Source organism: Thamnophis elegans, chromosome 13 (assembly GCF_009769535.1).
Source record: "Thamnophis elegans isolate rThaEle1 chromosome 13, rThaEle1.pri, whole genome shotgun sequence".
NCBI lineage: Eukaryota > Metazoa > Chordata > Lepidosauria > Squamata > Colubridae > Thamnophis > Thamnophis elegans.
This window is the reverse complement of record NC_045553.1, coordinates 39,653,404-39,672,487: the sequence shown is the minus strand read 5'-3', so window position 1 is coordinate 39,672,487 and position 19,084 is coordinate 39,653,404. Positions and strand designations below refer to the sequence as shown.

The 19,084-nt window shown below is 42.6% G+C and overlaps 1 protein-coding gene across 2 annotated transcripts in view; it reads left to right on the top strand.

The window, feature by feature from the left end:
* Window positions 1-19,084, top strand: part of ETS1 (ETS proto-oncogene 1, transcription factor) — a 121,297-nt gene that overhangs the window by 64,326 nt on the left and 37,887 nt on the right. For both annotated transcript variants that reach the window (XM_032230109.1, XM_032230111.1), the window contains one exon: window positions 18,879-18,998. In XM_032230109.1, coding sequence (XP_032086000.1) covers window positions 18,879-18,998 — 120 coding nt within the window. The remainder of the gene's footprint in view (window positions 1-18,878; window positions 18,999-19,084) is intronic.

Below are 19,084 nucleotides of genomic sequence, written 5' to 3'. Positions count from 1 at the left end.
ACCCACTTGGGAAGGAGGAAGCTAAATTATAGGACTGAATACCCCTACTGCACCAAGCCATATATTATTCATTAAGTCCTGGTTGGCTGTGCTCAAATTTGTTTTTATGTTTATCTTTTAATGTGGAGTTTTATATCTGTTGTTTTTAACTGTTGTTTTATGGTTACATGCTGTTCAGAATGGCTTTTTTATGTGTGAGATGGACAGCTAAGTTTGATTAATAAGTAAAAAAAGAATGAATGAATGAATGAATGAATGAATGAATGAATGAATGAGCATCCTTTAACAACCCCATAATCCATTGCGTGGTGGAGTCTGGGCAACTGAACAGAGTTAGCAAAGTGTTTACTGACCAGATGCCTTTCCTAATGCCAATGGAATGAATGAATGAATGAATGAATGAATGAATGAATGAATGAATACTAAACCATTGACTGCCTCTCCTGAGTTACATCTACCAGGCCTGCATGAGTGGGAAAGCAGGGTATGTTTTAGATCCCATCTGTTAAGGAAATATACCTGATGGGATCTAGAAAAAGAGCCTTCTCTGCAGTGGCTCCCTCCCTTAGAAACATCATTCTCCCAGAAAAAAAGATTGGCTACTTTTCTTGGGAGGTGCTGAAAATGTGGTTTTGTCAGGGAACCTGGAGACACCAGGTTAAATCAAAGGTGATCCAGTGCTTTGTTTGTTTTTCTTTGTCATAGCCTTATGGGTGGGGTGGGGGGATTTCAAAAGTTTTTATAATATTGATTTTTAATGTGATACTCAGCCCAGAGCTAGCATATGTGAGTTGGACAGTCATATAAATCTCTACATAATAACATAAATAAATAAATGTGTGATCACTTAAATCCCACACCAAGGTATGGGCTGTTTGCAATCTGTGAACCTTATGTAGGAAAGAGATTAAAGTTGAGAGAGTGAAGAGTGAAGAGGCAGTTTTGAATAGTGGTGAAGGTGCTGGCCAGGAAACCAGGAGATTATGAATTCTAGTCCTGCCTTAGGCACAAAAACTGTCTGGGTGGCTTTCCGTCAATCACCAGGAGACTGTGAGTTCTAGTCACCCTCAGGATGAAAGTTTGGGTCAGTCACTGTCTTTTAGCCCAACCCACCTCCTGGATTGTTGTTGTGGGGAAATAGGAGAAGGAAAGAGCAACAATATGTATATTCACCGCCTTTAGTTACTTAATGAAGTAATAAAAGGCAGGATAAAAATCAAATGAGTAAATAAATAATAAACACATTATATCAGGTAAAATCACAAGTCAGCTGACTTTATTGATTGGCTGTGGGACCATATCTGATGAAAAACAATTTAAAATGGGATTGGATAAAATACAGTTTAAACTGAAATTGGAACAACATATTTAAAATGAAATTGGAGTGAAGTAATAAAAGGCGGGATAAAAAAATCAAATAACTAAATAAATAATCAACATACTATATCAGGCTTAATGGTTGTTTTAGTGGGAAAGCCTCAGCTTGGAAGCCACCACTTCCCACTCTTTGTCATAAGCATAATGATGGTGGTAAAGATGTGGGTGCCAATCTATGTTCAAGGGAGAAATGGAGGTTTCTCCAAGTTCACCAGAATGTTCTGATTGAGGCTTCCCAAGAGCATGAAGCAGATTCCTTGTTCCGACAAAAACTCCTTTTATTAATTGACTCTATTAATTCTGTTCATTCACATCCAGCAAAGTCTTTCAAGGGACGATTTACAGTCATGGACCTTCTCTGGCTTGGAGAGCTGCCAGGCCAATATCTGCAGAACTTGGCAAGGAGCCTCAATTAAGCCAACAAATTGTCTCCTGTGAACTCCACTCCCCTTTCGCTCCTCTTTTATTTCCTCTGGGAGGGGCCATTCATCATCCACCTGTGGCCTTACTCCCAAATCGACCCCTGTTCTTTAGCTGTTCCCTTCATCTGGCAACTCTGCGCATGCGCACACTGGGAACAGGCTCCCAGCTGTTTATCTGCCTCACTGATGTCTGACTCTGAAGGCAGCAGATAACTGGCATATCGCTCTGCCCCCCCCCCTGCCTCTGACACAGAGCCCTCATCCGAGCCTTCCCCAGACTCCAGGACTGGCCCATGTTCCTCCCCAACCTCTTCACTGTCCGAATCTGCTGCCAGCACCGCTGGAGGGCCGCAACAGCTTGAGAATGCAAGCATCCTGTCTCCTTTTGCACAGGTGTAGCTGCACGTCACATGTGGGTGAATGCGTGTTTACTAGCCAGCTGACTCAGTCCACGTTTTGCCGAGCCAAGTCCAAGTCCTTCTGCTGCTCTGACTGCATGCACAAGGCACGCAGGAGTCATTCAAAGGCGCTCTCCGTCTGCCTTTCATCTCCTCCTCCCCTCTCCCCCCTTCCTACTCCAGCTCCACTCCCCGTGTCAGTTTACTTACTCATCTGGAGGGCTGGGCCCGCTGGCCTCTTGAATCAGTTTGCATCAGCCAGCAGGAGCCAGGCAGAGGAAATTCAAAGGAGGGAGCAAAGATTTCATGATATTTCTTGGAAGGGGGAGAAATTCTCAAAAGAGAGGTTTTCCTTGCGGTAATGAAGACCCCCCCTTCCTCTCCTTTTCCACCCTGTGTTTGCTTGCGTCAGAGCTCTTTACAAGGTGCTTAGTTTCTCAACCGCTGGGGGACTGAAGCCAGCCAAGGCGGCTGTGAGAACTCCTAGCCCAGACTTTCTCCTGTTCGGTAGAGTTTTCAAACTGTGGAACCGCTGACCCTAAGACTAGCAATGCAGATTGGCAGGGCTGGGGGGGGGGGGGGGATGAAGTTTGTTTTCTTTCCCTTCTTCTTTGCTTTGAGGAGGAGAGGGGTGTGTGTGTGTGTTTGTGTGCAGAGGAGAATGAAAGGGGAACCCGTCTCCTTCTCACACTGCGTCCCAAAACATGTGGGATGGATCACTCACAACTCGCTTTTGTAGTAGCCACCTGGCTTGTTTTGAACACTGCTGAGAGGTAGCATGTGGGGGCTTGCAAAGATTTCAACCCCCCCTCCCACCCAAAGTAGAAGAAGAATAAGGTTTTCCTCTCGATTCCCAGCAGTGATTCTGAATCAAGGGTCTGGCAAGAGCCCTAGGCAATTCTAGCCAAACAAAATGTTTTTCCCGAATAAATAATGCAACATCCAAAAAATTTGGGTCATACTACCTGCCTGCCAAATGGTCTGTTCACTGTCTGTCTGTCTGTCTGTCTGTCTGTCTGTCTAATCTATTTATCTAATTAATCTAATCTAATCTGTCACATCACATCACATATATCATCATATCACATCTATCCAGGGGTGGGCTGCTCCTGGTTTAACAACTGTTTCGGTGATCACGCGATTTGTGCGCGAATCAACTGAGAAGATAAAGGTAGGAAAATAGCAATAGCAGTTAGACTTATATACCGCTTCATAGGGCTTTCAGCCCTTTCTAAGCGGTTTACAGAGTCAGCATATCGCCCCCACAGTCTGGGTCCTCATTTCACCCACCTCGGAAGGATGGAAGGCTGAGTCAACCTTGAGCTGGTGAGATTAGAACCGCTGAACTGCAGATAACAGTCAGCTGAAGTGGGCTGCAGTACTGCACCCTAACCACTGCGCCACCTCGGCTCTTATATAGCTCTTAAATAGCACGGGCCGGCGGGTGGGTCTCTGATCCATGGGACGAAAGGGTTCAGTCGAACCAGTCTGAACTAGTAGAATCCCGCCTCTGTGTCTGTCTGCCTGTCTGTCCATCCATCCGTCCATCTCATGTACCATGTACCATATATCATGTATCTCATATATCAATCTGTCTGCCATCTATCATCTATCACCAGGGGTGGGTTTCTCGCCCCATTCCAACCGGTTCGGTTGGAACGAGGCCGGTGGCATCCTCGCACACGCATGTGGCGTCCTCGCGCACGCATGTGGCGCGCGAGTGCACGCACGCGGTGCGCACATGCGTACTAGCGTCTGAGCGATGCTCCAGCTGCTCCTGGAGGATCACGCAGGCGCTGTATGCGTTCTGCGCATGCGTGGAAGCGCAGAATTCCTAAAAACCGGATAAGGAGCGGGCGCGGGTGTGCGGGCGCGGGGGGGGGGGGCTTCGCCGTTCCCGGAAGTTACTTACTTCCGGGTTCGGCGACCAACCGGATCGCAGGGACCGGTGCGAACCGGTCGAAACCCACCCCTGTCTATCACCCTCTAATCTCTACTCTATTTCCATAGTCTGTTCAGGTAGCTTTCACCTTTCCTTCCTACAGTATGCTCCTTGTTTTCTCTCCTGTTTCCCTTTTTGTTTTTCAATTTTGGTCTATTTTCACTTTCTCCTTCCTCGCATATCCATTTTTTTTTCCTTTTAACTCACTTGCAAGAGAGAAGAAAGTGCCAGAAAGCTCCTCCCCTTCATTGGAAGCAATGAATCACATAGTCCGTAGAAGGGTTTTGCCCAGTCTGGTACTTTCCAAGTCTGTAGTGAATTTCAGAATTCCAGTCAAGCATTGATCACCCAGATTAGCCGGGATGATTTGCCTTTAAACTGAATCAAAGGCTCCAGGTAAGCCAAAAAAAAAAAGTGCTTGATTGTTGACAGTCCAATTTCAAATGGGGATTAGCTTTTGACATTTTTGGACTTAAATCTTCCTTGCAAAGCGGAATGCCATGAGTGTTTTTAAATTAAGGTTGGAGCAACTCAAGTTAAGACTCCCACTCAGTTATGAAACTTTTTGAGTACCTTGGAACAATCCATTTATCTCACTTGAAGTGACCTCAAGAGAGCTGTTGTGAAGGAGTGGCAACTGCAATTATGAAAGTTGCTTAAAAATCCACCTAGGCATAGAATAATTCTCTTCATCCTCTTACTTTTCTACTCTCTGCTGAGAATCTTTCCATGATTGGAATAAACGCATGTATAGATGTGTAAGCAAATATCCTGGTGTTAAATGTGGATGAGCCTTCCTGGCAGTACCTACTTATATTGTGGTTATGGGCGCATTCTCCTGGCTTCTAGACAGGGAAGAACCGATGGTGGTGGCAACTAGATTCTTTCTCTGGGAGGGTCACGGCTGCCTGTCCATGCCAAAGAATGCCTGTGATCCATGTCATCTTGTCCTAAGCAGAAGAAGCCCTCCTGCTCGCCATATGGTTCCCATGTGTTTGGCAAGGGACAACAGTGGACTTTGCTCAAGGCCAGTCAATTAAATGAGGGAACAAAGAGAGATGGGAGGACCTTGGCTTCCAGTCAAACCAGTGCTGGGAATTTCCTCTCAGGACGGGTGAATGAATGGCTTGGGAATTTGATAGCAAGAGGAGCAAGGACTTCATTCAGAAGTGGGTAGGTCCAATGTATACTTCTGTCCCTTCTGTGGTTAGTCAATGAAGGGCTTCGACGCAGAGAAGGTCAGGAATTTTGAGAGCAGATTGTAGGCCCTTCCCATAAAATGAATGCAATCTTTAAAAAGGTGATGATGGATAATGAGAAAATATATTAATAAAATGGGAAAACTCTAATAGGGAAAATTGTAATATATATTTTTGGAGTATAAGACGCACTGGAGTATAAGACGCACCTTAGTTTTTGGGGTTACCAGGTATGCATCTGGCTAGCGTCTTTAGTCTAGTCAACTTCAGGACATAAGCTTGCTGGTTTTTAGTGCGCGCATGAGCTTTTCATTCCCTGGTTAGGGATAAAAAACAGCATCTAAAGAACAGCTGATCGTAGGAGAGAGAAGAAATGAGAAAAGCAGGGAAGATTGCTTCACTCGTTAGCGCCTCATTAGGGCTGAAAAAAAAGCTTGGAAAAAGCTACATTTGGAGTATGATGCGCCCAAATTTTCAGCCTCTTTTTTTGGGGGGGACACATACTCCAAAAAATACAATATATAAGATAAATTAGACTAGTATATGGAAATTTAGGATTAGTTAATCTAACTGTATTGTTAACATTAATAGTGTGTTGAAGCATATTGTGAATTTAAAATATTAAGAGTTGGAAATTGTGGGGATTTTGAGATATACTCCCGGGATTGATTAAATATTATTACTGCTTGGTGTTACTAGTAATCCTACATATTTGTGTACATTTGGGAACACTGAAGTTATGGTGGAATAATGAGCAATTCATAAAATATTAAATAATAGTATCTGGGGGAAACAAATACAAGGCATACAGAAATGTTATTTATGTTTAATGAACCAATGGGAAAATGATAAACACTTATATAAAAGAGAACAGTATTGTTGAAGTTGGAAGATTAGAATTACAAATAACTATTTGTATTATGATTGTTAATGTTGTTTAAGAAAGACTTGACCCAGTCAATACACTGCCCACAAAATATGTATGGCAAGAAAAAAAAACTGCAAATAAAACATGTTTTTTAAAATAAATAAATAAATAAATAAAAATAAAGCAAATGCAATGGGAAGAGCTTTTTATTCCATGGATGGTTGTTGCAAAATATGTGACTGGTCACACTCATTAACCACAAACTGGGTGAGGTTCTTCCTTGTCATTACTCTAACCTTAACCATCCTCTCCTCCCTTTCATTTAATCCTTTATATAGCTGGTGGATTTTTAATGTGTAAGAATATCCAAGGAGCTATGTGGTACCTGGAGCTATAAATAAAATAATGCTCAGGGCTGGGACTTTGTTTTGAATCTAAAAATCAAACAAATGGCCTTATATCTTACTACATGTGAACCATCTGTATTAGTACGGGAGAGAACTTCTGATTAGTGTAAAACACTTTGACTGGGTCATACTCTATGAATATCTTCACCTAGTTTGTTAGTAATTTTGTCCCTGGCTTAGTATCATACTTAAAATGGCTCATTGAACTGAAATATGAAGTGGAAGGAGAAGATAAGACAACTTATCTTTCCTATCTTCTGGATAAATACATTGAGCAAGTTTGTTTGCACAATATATTTACCCAATACCTCTATTTTCCTTGCCAAATTCTTCCATTCTACTGTTAATAATGTAGGTAATACATACGTATGTTTATAGCATATCTATAAGGTATATGCTGGTCCTGTTAATGTAGGTATAGGCAAATGTATGTTTGCAGCATATCTATATGTGTGTTCTGTATGTGCACACTTTGTAGGCAACATAATTTCATTTTTAATGTGTGCCAGAGTCCCACAGAAAAAAAAGGACAATAAAGGTTAGCTAAAGATAAAGGTAAAGCTTCACACATATGTGCTAGTTGTTCCCGGCTCAAGGGAACAACACCTTTCAAAGCTGAAGAGCCAGTGCTGTCCGAAGACATTCTCTGTGGTCATGTGGCCAGCATGACTAAACGCCGAAGGTGCACGGAACACCTTCCCACCAAACATGGTTCCTATTTTTCTACTTGCGTTTTTTTAACGTGCTTTCGAACTGCTAGTTTGGCAGAAGCTGCGACAAGTAATGGGAGCTCACTCTCTTACGCAGTGCTAGGGATTCAAACTGCCGAACTGCTGATCTTTCTGATGGACAAGCTCAGCGTCTTAGCCACTGAGCCACCCCGCCCCTCAATAAAGGTTATCTTATCTTAATAAGAATATGCAAGGGTATGTTTCAGCACTGGGAATATGACAGTATTCTGACAGTATTCCAATTTAAGAATTAGGAACAAATCTGCAATATGTTAAATGTCAAGTTTTGTACTGGTGGCTTCTTGATAACTAATTAAGAACCTGGCTTTTCTTTGATTCTCCTTTGGACATGCAAAGCTTGGTGTCAGCTCCTCTCCATTAATTAATTAGGAAAGAAAGACCACAAGACTCCATGTGTGGAAATCAAGTGTACTTTTACTAATTAAGAACGGTTAAAAGGCAAAGCGTAGCGAAGTCTGATTAATTAGGCGCGAAAGCAATTGATATATAGAATAGCCCATTCCCCACCCCTTGGCATCATAGTCCCAGTCCAATCATAAGTCTTCCAAGTGTCAGGTGTGAGATAACTTCAAAAGGCATCACAAAGATGGAATGTCAGTGCCGTTAGTCCTGGCGGGAAACACCCACACATGCGTAGTCCGATCAGTCGGTGAACTCCAGAACCTTCCTCCAGCACAATGAGTAACCCCTCCCAAATACCATGCCCTCCCTCCCCGTTTCATGGCAGCTGAAGCGATAGCAAAGAAGAAGCTGACACTTGGCTTCTTCCATTTTTCTGTAACCACCAAGTGGTTACAGATGCCAAATGAGCTGGTGTTCTGGCAGAGATAAACCCTTTGGGTGGTTTCTGGCTACCACAGGACAAGTTAAAGAGAAGCATTTCCCAAGCTGCTTCTGACCTTCCTGTTAGTCTAACCATCTGGGAGGCCCCATTCCTGCAGTGGTTTCTCCAGTTCCCCAGTGAAACAATTCAGCCTCTTTTTCCCCCCCTAAAGGAATCATGGAATCACTTCTGGGGTTTGGCCGCAAGACAATATTCACCCTACAGTTTAGTTGGATGTCTAATGTATCCTATTGTTCTGACTGAGGCGTCCCAAGAGCCTGCAGCAAACTCCTTGTCCCGACAAAAAAAAAAAAAAAAACCCTTTTATTAATTTGTTGTGAATTCTGCTCATTTCATATCCAGCAAAGTCTTTCAAGGGAAGATTTATAGTCACAGACCTTATCTGGCTGGGAGAGCTGATAGGCCGATATCTGTAAAACTTGACAAGGAGTCTCAGAGAGTCATGAACAATTTAAGCAAACTAATTGTCTCCTGCAAACTCCACTCTCCTTTCGCTCCTCTTTTATTTCCTCTGGGAGGGACCATTAATTGTCCATCTGTGGCCTTACTTCCAGTTGATCCCTGTTTTATAACTGTTCCCTTCGTCTGGCAACTCTGTGCATGTGCACACTGGGAACAGGCTCTAGCTGTTCTTCTGCCTCACTGATCTCTGACTCTGAAGGCAGCTGATAACTGGCATATGGCTCTGGCCCCCTCTCTGCCTCTGACACAGAGCCCTCATCAGAACCTTCCCCAGACTCCAGGACTGGCCCAGGTTCATCCCCAACCTCCTCACTGTCCGAATCTGCTGCCAGCTCTGCTGGCCACTGGCAGGCCACAACACCTATTTCTTTCTTGAGTCTTATTTACATTTGTCCTTCTCCTTTCATTCTGCCCTTGGAATCTGTTAACAAGTTTAGCTGATCATCCCATCTTCCTTTTCAGTTTATTCTTTGGGGAAGGATTATAGCTATTTGACAAAGTTTAGAGAGAGGATTAGAGGAAGTTATCTTATGGGAAGTCGGGTGGAGATGGAGAAGGGAGAGAGACAGTGGAAGTTTGAAGTTTATACCAAAAATGACGCTACGTAAGTACCAGGAATTTCAAGAAAACCTGCCCACCCTTAAAACAGCTTGAAAGTTTAGTGACAGCTTTAGTTAAATTTGGCAAATGCCATTGACTGTGTAAATGGTAAGAAGAGTCACAGATATTTAGCACTGATCCGGCAGGCCTGGGGCTGTTGATGTATCCAGCCCCATATTAAGTTATGAATGTTGTTGAATTTTTAATGTTTTTTTTATTTTTTTTGTATGTCCCCCCCCTCCCTTTTTACTTGTAAGCCGCCCTGAGTCTCTTTGAGAGTGGGCGGCACACAAATTAAATAATAATAAATAAATAAATAAATAAACAATAAATAAATAAACAAACAAACAAACAAACAAACAAATAAATAAATAAATAAATAAATAAATAAATAAATAAATAAATAAAATATTGCCCTGGGTTTTACCCCTGGCTTACTGAAGCTAGCAAAAAGCCTGGTTCACATTGACAAATAAACCATCTTGTGATTTTTGGGGGTTTGATTTCCAATCATGGTTTAGGCTTTACAAGTGAAGAAAGCTGTGTTGCCTTTCACATATCAAATCCCAGATTGTTTAAGGGAAGAGAAGGCTGAATCATATGCCAACTGCAAAAATGTTTTTTGGGGTTTTCTTTAAATTCATAAACATCAGGTCCATTTCTGGACTTCTGGAACTTCCTGTAGGCCCATTTTTGCCCTCCCCAAGCCTCCGTGTGGGCTCTGCACTTACCTGGCATGATGAATGGGTTGCAGGGAGACTCCTGGGAGGGATGGGGTGGGAGGGGCCAGCCAAGGGTAAGAGTTAGGGGTTTACCAAACTGGGCAGAATCCTAGCTAGAGGATTGCCTAAACCCATGTGAACCTCCAGCAGCCCATACCTGCTAAAGTACTGTGTTCTAGTTTAGCATATTCTGCAGAACCAGCCAGTGTGTTTTGCACACCAGGATGGTACGCTATGCAAAACCAGACACTTGTGAATTATTTATCACAACTTGCTGAAAGAAGCAATAGCTTAGACAACCCACTGTGCCGCAATGAAGCTACTTGTGAATAGCTTTAGTTACCCCTTCTCGCTGTCAGCTTAACCACAGGATTGCTTTGAACCCTGAATGAAGACAGTGAAGTACAGGTTCATATAGAAAATAACACTTGGTTGAAACAATGAGGGTGATGTACTGGAGTAATCCAAAGCTGAGTAAATGAGTTATATGGACCCAGCTGGGCACAATTAACTCGGTTTGCAATTTAAAAAGATTGCAATGTTCTCTGGATATACGCAGTCGTGGGCTTCAACTGGTTTAACAACCGGTTCAGTTTTCATTGCAGTGTTCAAAAACCGCCTATTTGAAGCTCTAAAACTTACCTTCTCTTGCTGTGCAGTGAGTAAAACGGCTGAGGCGCGGCAATCCACTGTGCGGCGGGAATCAGCTGAGCTGAAAAACATGAAAATATAGGACAGACTATGGCAGGGGTGGGTGGGTGGGGCCCACTGATCATCAGAACTTCCGGTTCACCTGAACTGGTCCGAACTGGCTGAATCCCACCCCTGGATATATGCTCCATCACAAGAGGTTTCCAAGAAAAGATGGCACAACCATTTTCCCGGAAAGGAATAATGACTCCTGTCTTGGGCAGGGGGCTGGATTAGAAGACCTCCATATGGTTGGTTCTAATACCAACCATATAATTATTATTCTATGAAAGCTGGGGCGTGGAACCTCTGCTCACAATCGTAATCCGTTCCAGGACTTCGGTCACAACCCGATTTGGTTGTGACTGGAAGCAAGACTGACTGTGCATGTACATACCCCCCCCCCAAAAAAAAAAAAATGGTACAGAAGGTGAAATTTCCATAGCAGGGCTATGTTTGATTGCCACCTGAGGATATGTCCGCAACCAGAGTTAAACCTTTAGCGGATTTTTTGGTCAGCCCCCGATTTGATCATGGTCAGAAGCATTTGTGACCCGAGGTTCTACTGTACAAGGTTACAGAAAAAGTCACCTGTTGTGTGTATTTAAATGGCCACACAAGATGCGCAGAAGTGAAAGTAGTAGGGAAAGGTAGCAAACTTCAACCAGGGACAATTGAATGACGGAAAGGCAAAATCCTTGACAGTCCCGTGGAGTGTGTGCATAAATGCACCCATTTCTTTTTTTTAAATGGACATCTGGATGCTCCTCCACCTCCCTTACTCCCACCTCCCTCTTCTAACTGTGTGAATGCTGAGGGAGCCTTAATTGAAACAGGCCCATATTGGCTCTTGTTTCCTGCGTGGGAGTGAGAGCCAGGCCTTTGTGAAAACAGTTCAAAAGTGCAGACAAATTTCAGCGAATCCTGCCTAAATAAATGGGGCTCAGCTAAGTTCATTTGCTCAAATGTTTTCTCTCTCTCCTTACCATCTTCACCCCTAACCACAGATCTTAACGGATAATATTTTTCACCTGGATGATGTTTTTCCGAGGTGAGCCAATATGCTTCTGGTTGGAGGCTTTCACTGTGATAAATCCTCTCAGAAGATCCTCCCTCCCTCCCTCCCTCCCTCTCTCATTTTGAATCAACCCATGTCCCTCATGGAGGGATGCAAAAGATGAGGGACCCTCAAGGTCAGGAGTATTCAACCTGTACTCTATGACCTACAAGGTCCCGCCAACTATATAACCCTAGAATTCCACTGACAGTATGCCAGCCTTCAGGATCAAATGGAAGGTCTGCTCTTAGAGACCCAAACATTGTTTGCAGTTGTTAGTTAGTCTCATAGGCAGCTGATCTAGGCTAATTTAACTTCTCTCTGGGACGGTGTTTCCCAACCTTAGCTATTTTCAAAGGTGTGGACTTCAACCATCCATATATTATTAATAATCCATGAATTATGAACCACAGTGTCTGGAACATGGAAAACGCAAATCAAGCAAACCATTTTAGTGCACGGGTGAAATTCAGCAAGTTCTGACAGGTTTTGGAGAACTGGTAGCGGACATTTTGAGTAGTTTGAGGATCGGAAAATGCCACCTCTGCCTGGAGATTTTGTAGTAACCTTCCCCTGGAGTGGGGAGGGAATGGGGATTTTGCAGTATCCTTCCCCTGCCATGCCCACCAAGCCATGCCCACAGAACTGGTAGTAAAACAATTTGAATCTCACCACTGACTTTGTGGCTTAATTTGATATGTGAATCTAGCCATAGAGTTCTTTGCTCCAGTCATCCATCCTATGTTGTATCAGGTCTCTCTCTCTGCGATGGCTTAAGAGTTAGCAGATATGGCTACAGGGAGTGAAGTGTTGGCAAGAGTGACATTTTGCTTCTCCTGAAGTCAATAGTGCGCTTGACCTCTGACCTTAGTGGTTATCCATCAGATCTTCAGACAGGAAGGGAAGCAGAAGAGGTGCCCAGGTCAGTCAACTCCTGTTGTGACCAGCCTCTACTGGACATCAATTTTGGACTTGCTACTGTGTAAAGTACTACAGAGGAACAAGGGCACCATAGACTTTTTTCATGAGGAACAACTAGAATTGGGATATTCATTTTATGTAAGACAAGATGGAGAGAAACCTCTCCACTTCTTACTGCCGCATGAGCTTTAAATGTTGCTTAAATTGCCATGGTTTGGGTTCTAATACTGTTGTAAAGCAGGGGTGATGAAAATATGATTCTTCACAACCCAACAGCAACTTGGCCATCATAGTCAAAATGGAACAGATATGAGGAATGCTCAGTCATAAACAATGTTGGAAATTATCACTGAGAGAGTTTTGAAGTTGCCAAACCACAACATGGAGAATAGCAGGGTCCCTGTCTCGTTTTGAAGCTGACTATGTTGCTGTTGGACATTTTAAATTTGCTTGCAATTTGTTTGCATATGCAAACTCAACAGAGCTATTTTATTACTGCCATATATTCTAGGTACCTATTTTAGGTACATAAAAATGTGTATTTCACAATGGAATTCTTACACACAAGGACATCAAGTTTCTAAAAAAAAGGAAAAGCAATGCTTGGTTTGAGAAAAGAAATCTTTGAGAGCCCTTTCTGTTCTGTTCAAAACATAGGTCATAAGTTTGTAACAGATATATTGAATATGCTCATATCTAGTACTAAACTGTAAGGTATATTTGGTTTGGGTTTAATATATTGTGTGATTCTAATCATCATGGGGACGTGGTGGCTCAGTGGGTAAGACGCTGAGCTTGTTGAATAGTAAGTTGGGCAGTTTGGTGGTTCGAATCCCTAGCGCTGTGTAATGGAGTGAGCTCCCGTTCCTTGTCTCAGCTTCTGCCAACCTAGCAGTTCGAAAGCATGTAAAAATACAAGTAGAAAAATAGGAACCACCTTTGGTGGAAAGGTAACAGCGTTCCATGTGCCTTTGGCATTTAATCATGCCGTCCACATGACCACGGAGACATCTTCGGACAGGGCTGGCTCTTTGGCTTTGAAGTGGAGATGAGCACCACCCCCTAGAGTTGGGAACAACTAGCACGTTTATGTGAGGGCAACCTTTACGTTTATATCTTCTATGCAAAAATGTTCCATTTTCCATATGCTATGGCATTAAAAGCACAATCTGATTCACTAACATAGGTGAATAAACTATAATCTTAGGACACTAGTTGGTATATACATTTATGCCCTAGTATATTATGCATTGTGTGAATCCAACCGTTTTTATTTTATCCAAAACACAATTAAACAAAACATGATTTCATGTCATGTCAGACAACTATTTGATTATGATGTTAATTATTTAAAGTGTCCTTTGATGTGTCTTATTCTAATATCAGATTTTATTAATCGTATACTACATTCTGGTAATTCTGTTAAATGTGGCCTAGAAATAGTTAGTTGTGCTTCTTCAGTTAAGCCAGCCTTAATTGTCTCCTTTGAAGTCAAAATCTGTGGGGTTATTTGTGCCGGTCCTCCCTATTGCAAAATATCTTCAAACTGCTAGCTCTGTTTTGTTGATCACAAATGAAATTTGAAGCCATCTGGGTTGGAGTAGTATCTGTTCAGGGAGGCCTGGTGCTGGAATCTTGCTAAAGAGAGAGCAATTCATGTGTTACTGAACTTGGACCAGGATTGGATGCTGCAAGGTCTTGTCATCCTGAACAAAACAAGTATCAATTTTAAATGAGCATTATTTCCATTTAGTCTGCATGTCAAATCCAGTCCAGTCCAGTGAGAGCCAATTTGGTCTAGCAACAGACTAGAAACCAGGAGAAGGGGACTTCTAGTCCTGCTTTAGGCATGAATGCCACCTGTGTGACTTTGGGCCAATCACCAGGAAAAGGGTGAGTTCTAGTCCTGCCTTAGGCATGAAAGCCAGTTGGGTGAATTTGGGGCGGGGGCGGTCACTCTCTCTTAATCAACCTCATAGAATTATTGTTTTGGAGAAAATAAGAGGAGAAAAGGTATGTTGGATATGTTCATTATCGTGAGTTATTTACAAAACAGTAAAGATAGCCTGTTTGTCTATCTACCTATCTGTCAATCTACCTATCTGTCTATCTGTCTGTCTATCTGCCTATCTGTCTCTATATACCAATCTGCCTGCCTGCCTGCCTGCCTGCCTGCCTGCCTGCCTGCCTGCCTGCCTGCCTACCTACCTACCTACCTACCTACTTACCTACCTGCCGATCTGTCTATCCTGCCTATCTACCTACCTAGTTGCCTGTCTACCTATCTACCTATCTATCATCCATCCATCATCCATCCATCCATCCATCCATCCATCCATCCATCCATCCATCTATCTTACACACGTTTAAAGCAACACACCAGTCCTTGCCTCTTTAAGGCTGCAATCCCATTAACATAAAGTTTATTTCTGAGTAAGCATAGTTAACATTTATAAGGCATTCTATGCCGTTACAATTGCATGTTGACTTGAAGAATAGATTATGCAGCTGAATCCAAGACATGTTTACTTGGAAGCAATTATAATTATACATAGGATTGAACATCACTTACCCTTACTCTGTTTGCAAATTCTCATCTTAATTGATTGCCTGATGTTCAGAAAGGCAGATCTCATTTTAGAAATTAAACATTTGGCAAGAATGGCTTTATTTCTTTTAATAGATGCTAGTTGGGCAAAGGAAATGTAAAAAAAAAATGTTTCCTAGCACTTGAGCTGAAATAAGCTTAGATAAAACATTTGGGAAGAGCGTAATTAAAACCCTGGAAGTAAGGAGAAACTCTTAGCAATGACAACTTGAAATAAAATGTTTATAAATGTTAGCAAAATATTTAATAAAATTATTTTAGAAAAATATATATCCTTTTTTTAAAATTCAAGATGCATCACACTGAACCAGAGACTTTATAATAGATACCAAGGAAAGAGATAGGAATAATTAGGAAGACTGAGATTTTATATTGAATTTGCAATATAGATATACAATGTCTTTGTAGTATAATAACATACGTGTTTATCCCTGGTCCAAACATTATGCTAAGCCAAAATGTGGTTTGGAGGGTTTAGATTTATGTAAACCCAGTCAATTATGGTTTATTCACAAATCCCCAGTTAAGCCATAACTTAGCATTGAGTGTAAACCCAGCCAGTCAGGAAGTTACACCATAACTGTATGCACCATGCAAATTTTGCAGTATCGAACAAATTAGCTATCACGGCTTAGTGCAATGTATGAAGCAGGCCATTCTTTGCAAAGCCCAACCATTGGTGGGTTGTAAACTATGGCTTATAGTTTGGTAGTATGCATGAACCACAGCATTTATGCTGGCGTATCTCATGTTAACCTAGCCAAATTCATCTATGCCAGTGTTGGTGAACCTTTTTGGCACCCAGTTCCGAAATGGGAGTGCACACCTATGAACAGGGGAGCACTGGAAACCAGAAGAGCAGCTCTATGCGCATGCCAAAACCTGGGAGCTCAGCTTCCCAGCATGTACATGCGTGCCGGTCATCTGGTCTTCTGTTTTTTGGCACGCATGGAAACCAGAATCTCACCTTCCCAGTGCATGTGTGCACACCAGTGAGCTGCTCTTCCAGTTTCCAGTGCTCCTGCACACATGAAGACTAACTGGAGAAGCAACAGGCTATGGCTGGCATGCCCGGAGAGATGGCTCTGTGTGTCACTTCCGGCACGCATGCCATAGGCCATCACAGATCTATGCCATTTGAATATTGTTTGTCAGTGCTACTATCCACGTGATGCAGAGGTGGGGTTGCTCCTGGTTTGGCCCAGATCAGGGGAACCGGTAGTAGTGGCAGTGGGAGGCTCCGCCATGGCGCAGGAGTGCACCCGAACCAGTAGTAAAAAAATTGGCAATTGATGTGATGCTTTGTGTAGAGTAGAATAGAATAGAATCGAATAGAATTTTATTATTTGTATGCCGCCCTTCTCCGGGAGGACTCAGGGCGGCGAACAATTCAAAAGGGGGAAAAGGGGAACATAAAAACGAAATACAAATAATAAAAATAGGCAACAGTCGCACAACCATACATGTTGAGAGGGGAGGGAACACATCACCCCCAGGCCTGCCGGCAAAGCCAGGTTTTGACGGCTTTTCGGAAGGCCTGGAGAGAGGTGAGGGTCCGAATCCCTGCGGGGAGTTCATTCCAGAGGGCCGGAGCTGCCACAGAGAAGGCCCTCCCCCGGGTAATAGCCAGATGGCATTGGCTGGTAGATGGCACCCGGAGGAGGCCAACCCTGTGAGATCTAATGGGTCTGTGGGAGGTAATTGGCAGCAGGCGGTCTCTCAAGTACCCAGATCCAATACCATGAAGGGCTTTATAAGTTACGACTAGCACCTTGAAGCATATCCGGAGACTGATCGGTAACCAGTGCAGCTCGTGGAGGATAGGTGTAACGTGGGTGTACCGAGGTGCACCCACAATCGCTCGTGCGGCTGCATTCTGGACGAGTTGAAGTCTCCGAATACTCTTCAAGGGCTGCCCCATGTAGAGCGCAGTAACTGAATAGGCCTTGGTTTAAAGGAATGTGAAGGAGCACATTGCCCTGCCGGGCTGCCCTCGGTGTGTTTCTCAAGGTCTGCTGTGCACATGTGCTTCTTTTTGTATTTGAAGTTGGCCAACGGCAAAACAAGTGTCAGCACTGGCTTCTCCCACCTCTCAAAGCTGTGCCTGAATCACTCTCCCATAGCCAGAGAGCAGCCCAGCTGCCCTCTGACCAGGCTGCAAAGGTGATTGAGTTGTTCCTGGGTGGTCGTTTTTTGTTTTTTTTTTACCCACCAAGCATGCTAAGCCCATCATTAAAACACAACAAGCTGCTTAAAAGTAGTGGGGGAGACACTTTCCCTTGGTGTTATCTCTGAGCAGAAGACGGATGGCAGAGCTGTGCTCAGCGGTGTGTTTATTTCTCCAGAGCTTTGCTAATAAAATCCTCTAAATATCCCAATGACATTTTTAAACAGTGTTTGGGATCTGTTGCTCGTTCCCCAATAGCTTGGCTTTCGTTTCCCATTGCATTTGCTTCTAAATATCCCACCAAAAACGGCCCTTGTGAATTCTGCAGAAAGATAACAAGCAAAACTGTGTATCTTAGTAGACTATCAAAGAAAATATCATAAACATTGAAGGGGGGGGGGAACCTTCCTATTTATGTGATACTCTCAGTATGTCATCCTACCCTCTTAACTTTAAATGAGGATTTTGTGGCCCTAAAAATGTGCAGACATAAAAGCTAATTGGCTAAACTTATTGTGATAAATGGGAGTTTGCCTTATCATAATTCCCATGGCATATTTTTTTATTGTGCAAGTGAACTGTTTTAGCTTGGCATGATTTCTTTCTGTAGGTAAGAAACCATAAGGAAAACTGCTTAGAAGAATCCCTTAACTTTAAATGAGGATTTCATGGCCCTAAAAATGTGCAGACATGCAAACTAGTTGGGTAAACTTATTGTGATAAATAGGAGTTTGCCTTATCATAATTCCCATGGTTGTGCGTGTGCGTGTGTGTGTCTGTCTGTCTGTCTGTCTGTCTATCTATCTATCTATCTATCTATCTATCTATCTATCTATCTATCTATCTATCTCTATATCTCTCTATATCTCTCTATATCTCTCTATATCTCTATATCTATATATCTATATCTATATCTATATCTATATCTATATCTATATCTATATCTATATCTATATCTATATCTATATCTATCTATCTATCTATCTATCTATCTATCTATCTATCTATCTATCTATCTATCTATCTATCTATCTATCTATTGTGCAAGTGAACTGTTTTACTTTGGCATGATTTCTTTCTGTAGGTAAGAAACCATAAAGAAAACTGCTTAGAAGAATCTCAACATGTCTGTCTTGGTTTTGGTGCTGGACAAAGGGAGACTTAACACCTACTGTTCAATTCTATATAACTTTACAAAACCAAAACCAAAGAGCAACAACTCAAAAATGGTCTCAGACAGTCCACTTCCATTAGCTGTTCATGGAATATCATCCTCTTATTTGCTGGTCAACTTAGAAGGGCCCATTGAGTAGAATTCTAGCCAGGGAAAAGATGGTGGACATCTATTGACCTTGGTTCAATGACTTCGGCTCCTTTTATCCTTCCACCATCCAGATCATTGGTGTCTACTGATGTTCCTTTTTCTCATCTTTGTCTTCTAGATATGGAATGTGCAGATGTGCCTTTGTTAACTCCAAGCAGCAAAGAAATGATGTCTCAGGCATTAAAAGCCACATTCAGTGGTTTCACAAAAGAGCAGCAACGACTGGGAATACCCAAAGGTAGGTCGGAAATGCTGATTTGTGCCAACATACTACAAGAGTGTGTGGTTTCAAAACAGGTGCAAGCTGAATGGGTTCGTGGATTG